This window comes from Sceloporus undulatus, chromosome 3 (genome assembly GCF_019175285.1).
Source record: "Sceloporus undulatus isolate JIND9_A2432 ecotype Alabama chromosome 3, SceUnd_v1.1, whole genome shotgun sequence".
NCBI classification, from domain to species: domain Eukaryota; kingdom Metazoa; phylum Chordata; class Lepidosauria; order Squamata; family Phrynosomatidae; genus Sceloporus; species Sceloporus undulatus.
Window position 1 is genome coordinate 214,476,646 of NC_056524.1, and position 10,060 is coordinate 214,486,705.

Genomic DNA, 10,060 nt, shown 5'->3' on the forward strand with positions numbered 1-10,060 from the left:
AAAAGTTTCTAAGGGCTCTAGTGCAAAAGATAACATTTTTCAAGCATTTTACAAATCTCATGTGTTAATTCAGAACAATACTGTTTCAGGCTCTCATAGTCTCCACTGGTGATTGCTGTCTGTCCTGGTCCTTCATGAAAATGGCAGACTTGCCTGACTCTTTTAGTAATGACTGTGTCTCTGCCCACAGGCTCTTACTGTCTCCAATGCCTACCGGAAGGAATCTACAGTGGGTGAGACAGTGAATCTAATGTCAGCGGATGCCCAGCGCTTTATGGACTTTACAAACTTTGTGCACCAGCTGTGGTCTTCTCCAGTGCAGATTGTGCTGTCGCTTGTGTTTCTGTGGGAGGAGCTGGGTCCCTCTGTTCTTGCGGGGCTTGGGGTCATGGTGCTGCTTATCCCCATCAATGCAGTGCTGGTCAGCAAAGCCAGGACTATCCAAGTGAGTGCACACCTGCTTCTGAAAAGGAGATAGTGATGATCCTTTTCCTGTTTAGCTTTTTGTCTGATCCACGAGACTCTGTACCCATCATTCTAGACCCTCAGTGTGGAGGTGGTACATGAAGATATTGCAGGAGGCCCATGGGGAAATGTGTGGGGACCTACATCTTCCACCATTGTCACCACATGTGATAATAACTCTCTTCTGATTATTTAAGCTGCTGCCATCACAGACACCACTATGCCTGACCTATTTGATCTCAGCATAAGGACCCTAGAAGTTGTGTTTGTGTAAACAAAAAAAAATTATTTAACAGAATACGATAATGAAACTATTGCCAATTACTTGTAGTACAAAGGTATTTGGTTACAATACATGTTTTAGCTTAGTTCTTACTGTTACTTGTACATATATCTACTTATTCTAAATAACTCCGTAAATACAACTCACAGATACCACTCTCTAATCCAGGGACAGGCAACTGTGGAAGGCTAAAGGGCCACATGAACCCCCTAAGGAGACCTTGAAGGGACATGCCTGCTCCTGCCAAAAAAAAAAAAAAAAGTTTAAAATATATTTTGCCCTGAAATGCCTCCAGGAGATATGGGGGCTTTTGTTTTTGTTTTTTTTTACAATGTTAGGAGTTTCAAAAAAGACAGTTCCTGGACCTAAACTGGCTGGGGGTGGGCTGCAAAATGTGATAGAAATGCATCACATACCCCCAGTGGGCATTTAGGAGCATTTTGGGACAATTTAGATGGGAAAATATACAAAAAAATTCAACTCCTTGGAAGCCCAGGGGGCTCAAAAGATGGTGTAAATGTCCAGGACAGTGCATCTAGCAAATACCCTAGTGCCTTGGTCTGTCTTTTTTCTGTTAGGAAGCCCACTGCAGTTATGTGTACTGTGATGAGAGTAGTAAATTTGTGATAATCAATTCTTACAAGTAGTTGCATTTTTGTGCTCTTCTTAGTGGCCATAGCCTTGCTTGTAGGGTGGTCCACAAAACCTTTTGATTATCATGTAGATGTCCATATAAAGGCAAAGGATGGGAACTTTATATGTCCACATAAAGGAAAAAAATGAGATAATGACACTCACATCTAGTAAAACCTTTAGTGTGTCAGGTTGCTTGTACTTCTGTATTCTGGGTAGAAGTAGCCAACATGGTTGACCCTGCTAGGCAGAGTTAGGCAGCTGCTTCTGGTGTCTGATGCAGGGAGAGTGATCAGAAGTGAAATATTGAGAGACAGAACTCTGTGCTGTGTGGCTTACCTTTGTCACCAAGATCGATGTAGGCTTCTGAAAGGGAGAGATTGTCAGCTATCTTGCTGTCCTCAGTGGTGGAGGCTGCTGTCCCATGGTCACTGTTGAAGCAGGATTGAACTGTCACGCTTGCCAGCCATTACCTTGAACGCAGGAAGGGATGCTGCAAAATGGTTTGAATAGCCTCTGGAAACAAAACTAGTTTCTTGCTGCCCAGTGACTATGCTGCACAGTCCATAATGGAGAAGGGATAGTTTTTGCCAGAGCATAGAAGCTAAACCAGTACACCACTTCATGGATGCGGAGCATGTCTTGCCAGGTAATGGTGGTTGGACCAGTGCAGGAGGAGCTAGTGGCCTTGTTGGCTGGGGAATTGTGGGAGTTGTAGTCCAAACAAAACTAAACAAAACAAAAATTGTTTTCCAGTCTTTGTACTATATGGTGATTCTTGTTGCACTGTTGCATGTTTTGGCCATCTTTATTTAGGTGAAGAACATGAACTACAAGGATGAGCGCATGAAGATCATGAATGAAATTCTCAGTGGCATCAAGGTGACTGGCAGGGACTAGATTTATCCAGTACAGTGATTAATTGGTCATATTATTTATTTTATTTATTTATTTCATTTATATGCTACCTTTCTCCTCGAAGGGCCCAAAAGCAGCTCACAGATTTAAAAAAACATTACAATAAAATTTAAACAGTTAAAATAATCTAAAAAACAATATAAAATTGCATTGACTATACCCATTAATGGAAATTGATTACCAGGCTTTACATGACTTGGAGGAGAGGCAAAGACCCTTCTTCCTGTTGCAGTCCATGTAATCTCTGTCAAAACATGTCAGGGGCTCAGTGGGTGTGGCCAGAGGCACAGTGGGTGGGGCTGGGGTCAAAGTGGGAGGAGTCATATACTTGATCAAGTATACATGTGCCCCTTGGCCTCCTAATTTCTCACCACTGAAGTCAGACAGACAAAGGATATGAAAACTTAGAACATTGTTTTCAGCCTCTGCCAGATGCTCTACAGAAGCAGGCATTTGAAAAGTCAGCATCTGGTTTGATACTGATGTATTAATTGGTCAAGAGGGGAAGGAACAGCAAATGGAGTAGGCAACCACAGATGCTTATAGATGACAGGTTCATTTGCTATGCTGGCTAGGACTCATGGAAGTTGTAGGTGGAAAAAAGAGGCCACAGTTGCCCATCCCTGTGCTATAATGTGCTCTCCAAATTGGAAGTTGGGTAGGGTTGGGGGCAAGGTAGAACCTCTCTTCAGTTTTAAATGGGTGGAGAGCTCCATACCAGTGAGCTCTATATCTTTAAACTTTCCTCAGATCCTGAAGCTGTTTGCCTGGGAGCCATCATTTCAGAAGCGAGTTGAAAAAATCCGGGGACATGAGATGAAGGGACTTCTTCATTTTTTCTACCTGCAGTCAGTTGCCATTTTTGTCTTCACGTGTGCTCCTTTCCTGGTAAGACAGTGCTTGGGAATTGGACATAAGGAGTGGGGCTGGGCCTTGACTCCTACATAAGGAGAAGCTTACCAGAAAATAGCATGATATGAGAACACATTTAGGATATCTCTCAGTATGATACACTCAACCTATTCATGAGTCATGTCAAAATCCATAATTTTGGCCCCAAAAGTTGCCCTCGTCATATACATGAGTTTCTCTTATTGCTCATTTTCCAGGATTTGGAAAAGTTAATATTTGAGGAAGGCTTTGGGCTGGGTGCATGTTGTAGTTTATAAATGTAACTTTTCCAAGCTCTGTGTTCCACATGGCATTAGGTTTGTCCACCAGATAATGTTCTCATTTTCCAGCAATCTTACAGGAAGTTTTCCCCTTCTCTTTTTAACTACTGTGATGTGTTCTGTCCCACCCAAGATCATAGGTACTTTTTCACAAAACAGTGAACTAGCTTGTCCCCAGGAGTGTGTTTCTACCCTAGGAAAGGTATCAAAGCTGAGACTGCTGTACATTCTCACTTTTGATCTCACACAGCTGGACGCACAAACTTTGGAGAGTTCAAAGATTATGGGATGATCGCTGTGTTTCTTGTCCACAAAAGGACACAGCTGGAGTAATAATGAAAACTCATTAGGTCCTAAACATTTGGGGATTATGAGTCTGTTGTACAACAAGACATGCATGTCTTGAAATCATGAAAGAGCAATGTTGCTTTAAACTCTGATTACTTTTTATTATGCTATACCCACTTTGAGTATGACGTAATAAAAAGTAACTATGAAACACTGTAACATTTTACTCACTTGAGGCTGTTACAGTGGTACCTCGGGATACGAATTACCCAGCTTACGAATTTTTCGGGATACGAATAAATCCCATAGGGATTTATTGTTTCGGGTTACGAACGTTTTTTCGGGTTACGAAAAAACGCCGGCGCTGTTTTAAATGGAGCCGCGGCGGAGCTGCGGCTTTTTTTCCCATTAGCGCCTATGGCAATTCGGGTTACGAAGGTTTTCGGGTTACGAAATTAGCCGCGGAACGAATTAATTTCGTAACCCGAGGGAGCACTGTACTTGCTTTTCCTTTTAAAAATTAGTTCTTCATGCTTTGTAATAAACTGTGCTTACACATATATGAATTACCAGGAGGAAAGAGTAGCTACTAGAACCTGGTTTGGTTGGTTTAAATCAAATGACTTTTAAGAAACACTCCTGGTTTTTTTACATTGATTAGTCCTTTAAAAAAAATAAGTCTGGGTATTATTGCTATTTCCAATGCTCTTAGTGGAACAACAATGACTGAATTAAAATAATAATTTTAACAATTTATTGGCAGTTATTCATTGTTAAACTAGTATGCAGTATCAGTTGTTTCTTTTTAATCACTATTGTTTAGTGCAACAAATGCCATTCAGAAACAAATCATTCAATTAACATAAGTTCAACCAAAATAGCTTGCTTTCAAAGAGCACTTTTTAAAGAAGATTATTTAAGATAGTGGCCATAACATCTGAACTGCATTTTGCTACTTAATTTTCTGATTTAGTCCTATATTGGTGTAATCCTGTACATTGATGCCAAAAAAAAACAAGTAAGCAAGGAAACAAAACAAAACACCTGGTTTAAATGAACAAACAAAAAATCCTACCAAAAATATTTTAAAACAAAAAGAGGTTTGGGGTTTGTGTTGTTGTTGTTGTTGTTTTAAAAAACACTTCCCGTCCCCATGTTGGAAGTTACACTTCATCACAGTGACTCTCATTCCCTAGGTTTCTGTGGTAACCTTTGCTGTGTATGTGATGATCGATGAGAACAATGTTTTGGATGCACAGAAGGCCTTCACTTCTATCTCTCTCTTCAATGTCCTGCGCTTCCCCCTTGCCCTGCTGCCAATGGTGTTGTCTGCTCTGGTGCAGGTGAGCCGGCCCATGAGGAACAGACACCATATAACTGGGGACAGGGGAGATGCATATGACCCTGGAGCAGCTACAGTTTTGCTGCTTGCATTCTGTTTATAGAGTGAGATAGTTTGGTCTTGTTCAATTGACAGGGCTGGCCCAAAATACTTTGGTGCCCAAAACTAAGTAAAAAATGGCACCCCTCCACCCAACTAAGAGAAAGGTACATAATTTCCAAACCTAGACACTTGATTTTGACATAGAGGCAGAAAACCCTAGATTACTGTGTACAGTTCTGGGCACCACAATTCAGAAAGGATGTTAAGAACCTGGAGTTTTTCCAGAGGAGGGTGACCAAAATGGTGAAGTGTCTGGAAAGCATGCCCTATGAGGAGAGACTTAGAGAGCTGGGTATGTTTATTTGAAGGGATGTCATATTGAGGATGGAGCAAACTTGTTTTCTGCTGCTCCAGAGAACAGGACCCGGAACAATGGATGCAAGCTCCAGGGAAAGAGATTCCACCTCAACATTAGGAGGAACCTCCTGACACTAAGGGCTGTTTGACAGTGGAACACACCCCCTCGGAGGGTAGTGGAGTCTCCTTCCTTGGAGGTCTTTAAACAGAGGCTGGATGGCCATCTGTTAGGAGTGCTTTGACTTCCTGCATGGCAGGGGTTAAACTGGGGCCCTTGTGGTCTTTTTCAACTCTATGATTCTATTATTATATGAACCCCTCATGCACTTTTCCCCATGCATAGCAGTACAAATACAGTGGGGCCTCGGTATCTGCGGACTTGCCATTCTGTGGATTTGAGTATCCATGGACGGCAAGCCTGCGTTGTCCCCAATAGTGGCGCATGCATGTGGTCACACCACCATTAGGGACAGCCCACATTGTCCCCAGTGGTGGAGTGTGCATGTGGCCGCACCCCCATTAGGGACAATGGGACTTTAGTATCCACAGATTTTGGTATCCAGGGGAGGTCCAGAATGAATCCCCTGCGGATACTGAGGTCCCACTGTACGTGGCAACAAATCAAAGAAATATCAAGTTGCCACACTTCCACAACATGCAAAATATGGTGCCAGATGTGACTGTCTTCTGCCTAATAGTAGGGGCAGCCCTACCAATTGATAATGAAGATTTAATAGAACTGAGTTCTATTCCATAAAGCCTTGCTTAGTCTGTATATGAGCTCAATAAGCCCTGGCACATATGAACATCCAAAGGACCTCAAGTCTCAGGGATAATTCCAGATTTGAGGTGTCTTTGGCAAAGCATCCACTCGTGTGCCCCTTCTACATTATCGTGCTTAACTGGCAATAGAGGTAGTAATAATCTGATTAATGTTAAATCGGAGGCTTTCATGGCCGGCATCCATAGTTTTTTGTGGGTTTTTTGGGCTGTGTGGCCATGTTCTAGAAGAGTTTATTCCTGATGTTTCGCCGGCATGAGAGACACTGCAGACTGGGTCAGCCAAAAAAATCAGCAGTAGCAGAACACATTACAAACCATCTTAGGCACAAAATGCTGTTTGAAAACACTGAAATTCTGTACCATGCCAAAAACTATCTGGTCAGAATGCACAGGGAAGCCATTGAAATCCACAAGCACTTGGACAATTTCAATAGGAAAGAAGAAACCCTTAAAGTAAATAAAGGCAGATTATAGACCGCCGCTTTGAGGTGGTCTGCCGCCACCGCCGTTTGCTCCGTAAGGGAGCTGTCGCAGCCACACCGCGCGGCTCCCTTACGGAGCAAAAAAGAAGCTCCAAAATGGAGCTTCTTTCTGCGGCGCCTCTGTGACGTCGCGAGGCGCCAGGGGCGCATTCGCGACGTCACAGGCGCCATGACACGTTCGGACACACAGCGTCCGATACGTAAAGATGGAGCCGGCCATGTGGAACAGCTGGCGCCATATTGTACAGACAGAGTCCGTATTAGACTCAGGGGTGTCTAGAAGAGACGCCCCTTTTTTAAAATGGGACGTCCCAAGTGCCGGTTTGTAACCGGCCCAAGTTTGGCCACCAGTCCTGAAGAACACCAAAACTAGGACTCAGCAAATGCAAATGAGAAACCATTCAGGATCAGAGGCTTTCCCAGCAGACAATGATCACCAGTTAGCAGACACTAATCCTTTTTGCATATCCTCCTACCCTGAGGCCCAGCCATCAACAACAGAACGATACACAGATTAACATGGGAATCACTTCTCCTTACCCAGGATCTCACACACACACACACACACACACACACACACACAGTGTGTGTGTGTGTGTGTGTGTGTGTGTGTTGTATAAATGGTATTTATACCCCGCCCTTCAGCCCTAATGGCTATCAGAGTGGCTTACAATTATTATTTTTAATTAGACGGTTCCCTGCCCTTAGGCTTACAGTCTGAAAGACATGACACAAAAGGAGAAGAGAATGGTGGTGGGAAAGGGGATGAGGTCCAGTGGTTCTTCTCTCCCCCTGAGGCCTGGACCAAGGCAGATGGATTGGAGGGAGGGCTCTTCCTTCTTCCAGACTGGCCCTGATGGAGCTGGGCCTGCCTGTTCATTCCCTCGCAGGCTAGAAGATGACAGTAATGTAGGGAGGAGTCTCTTCCTTCGGGCTAGCCCTGATGGAGCTGGGCCTGCCTGGTGAACTTCCTTGCAGGCCGGAGGATGACAGTTATGGAGGGAGGAGCCTCTTTCTTCAGGCTAGCATGTATATACCCACTCTCCTCCACGTCAGCATTCTCTGAAGATGCCAGCCACAGATGTTGGCAAAACATCAGAAATAATCTCTTCTAGAACATGGCCACATAGCCTGAAAAACCCACAAAAAACTAATTAATGCCCAATAGCTGGTTCTAGAAGCTGCCATTGGAGTTCCCCACAATTTCTCACTGTGATTCTATGCTAGTGGGGCACAATCGAAAATTTCAGTAGCAATTCCCAGACCCTGGAGTTTGGCACTGATTGGAACTCTGAGGAAGCAAAATGTTTAAAGTAGGACTCAGGACATGTATGAATGTTGGGTCCTGGCAGCTGCCCAATACTATTGGATGGTGATAGTGATCCCACCATGCCTGACTTTGCCTCTACACCTTATTTTCAGGTCAATGTGTCTACTAGGCGACTAGAACGTTATCTGGGCAGTGAAGACCTGAACACTTCAGCCATATGGCATGAAACCAGCCCTGGTAAATAGAAACTAGGGTTTGGGGATCAAGAGGCCAAATTCTAGAACAATTGCAGAAGGCTGGTGAACATATGTAAAAATACAGACATAGTTTTTGCTCTATAGATGGGCTAAAAGAGAACCTATTCTGCTCTTCAGATTTATGCTGCTGCTGCTGCTGTTGTTGCTGCTGCTGCTAATGATCAGAGTTTGAAACTGTTATCTTTTTGGACAACAGCTCCCAGAACTCCCAGTCAGTATGGTCACTGGCCATGTTGGCTGAAGGATTCTGGAAATTATATTCTGAAAAAAAGTAACTTTCCTAAGCTCTGTGATGTGACTCTGGTTTTTATTCCCAGGCCATGCTGTGTATTTCTCTGAAGCATCATTTGCCTGGGAACAGAATGCTAATGCCACTATTAGAGAGTAAGTTATGAACCACAAAATAATTGTATTGGGGAAGGAGACTGGGGTGGGAAGCGTGTGATGTTTTGTTTTTAAAAATGCAAGGGAAGGGTTTCTTTTCCTACCTGCTGACATAATTGGTACTGGCAAGAAAAAATACACAGTATCAAATCCTGTGGGCCAAGAGAATGTTAACACTGCTTCTCTCATCAGGGGTTGTTCTCTTCTGGTCCCAAGGACTGATATCTGCTTTTGTTTACATGCCTCCAGCTATTACTGAGTTTCAGTCTATATGTCCCTCCCCTGCAGCATAACACTGGAAATTCCACATGGGCACTTATTGGCCATAGTGGGATCTGTGGGATCAGGAAAATCCTCACTGGTGTCAGCTATGCTGGGTGAGATGGAGAACATCAAGGGGCACATCAACATTCAGGTAAGGAAATAGACTTCTTCTTAATGCATTAAGGCCTGCTCTACCTATGCAAAATAACTATTAGCCCCTGGAAATTCTATCTGGAGCTGAGGGATTCATCCACAGAATCTTCTTTGTTAAAAGAAAGCAAAATAAAATTCTGTGTAAGTAAAGACCTAGCACAATTGGGAAGAAAGATTCTAGCCTGGTCTGCTCTCTGATGCTGCTTTCTACTCAAAGAAAGATTTCCTCACCTTCAGAAATATACAAAAAACAAAAAACAAAAACAAAAAACCCTGATCTTCTACTTGTGTGCTGGAATGATACAGTCCATTCTGTGACTTCAAAGATCTTAATGTCTCATTTGCTCTATGTAAAGTTCAGACCTAAGTTGTTTCTGCCATGTATTTTATTCACACTCATCAGATCTGGATTGCTGATTTTGCAACCTTCCCCAAGTAGTATTTTGACAATATGGATGTCTGCTATTTTGCTTTCCCCCCAGGGTTCAGTGGCATATGTACCTCAGCAAGCATGGATCCAGAATGCCACCCTGAAGGACAACATCCTTTTTGGGTCATCCCTTGATGAGGCTCGATACCAACAGGTCATAGAAGCGTGTGCCTTACTCCCAGACCTGCAGCTGCTTCCAGGAGGAGACCTCACTGAAATAGGGGAGAAGGTACCAATTTTTGACTCAGTGACATAATGAGGGCAGATGGTGATGTGAGAGGATAAGCTGGTGCATATAGGATAGGGAAATTGGAAGACATCCCTCTCAAGCCCTTGCAGGTCAATGGCATTTATGATATAAGAAACAGGAGACATAAGGGTGCATGAGATGATGTGGATAGTTCTTGACATGAAGAACAAGATGGTGTGCCCTGCCTGTCCATATAGAAAAAAACAATTGGATTGACAGATTGAATTTTCTTCAACACTGGTGAGGGGAGAGCATCCTCCACCACACATTAAGGCAACAGATTGTTG

General features: G+C 43.3%; 1 protein-coding gene across 3 annotated transcripts in view; it reads left to right on the forward strand.

Moving 5' to 3' along the window:
- Nucleotides 1-10,060, forward strand: part of ABCC2 (ATP binding cassette subfamily C member 2) — a 63,697-nt gene that overhangs the window by 26,959 nt on the left and 26,678 nt on the right. For 2 of the 3 annotated variants that reach the window (XM_042457818.1, XM_042457822.1), the window contains 8 exons: nt 191-445; nt 2,198-2,263; nt 3,050-3,187; nt 4,956-5,102; nt 8,188-8,272; nt 8,610-8,676; nt 8,965-9,091; nt 9,576-9,752. In XM_042457818.1, coding sequence (XP_042313752.1) covers nt 191-445; nt 2,198-2,263; nt 3,050-3,187; nt 4,956-5,102; nt 8,188-8,272; nt 8,610-8,676; nt 8,965-9,091; nt 9,576-9,752 — 1,062 coding nt within the window. The remainder of the gene's footprint in view (nt 1-190; nt 446-2,197; nt 2,264-3,049; nt 3,188-4,955; nt 5,103-8,187; nt 8,273-8,609; nt 8,677-8,964; nt 9,092-9,575; nt 9,753-10,060) is intronic. The other variant, XM_042457819.1, reaches the window with a different exon arrangement.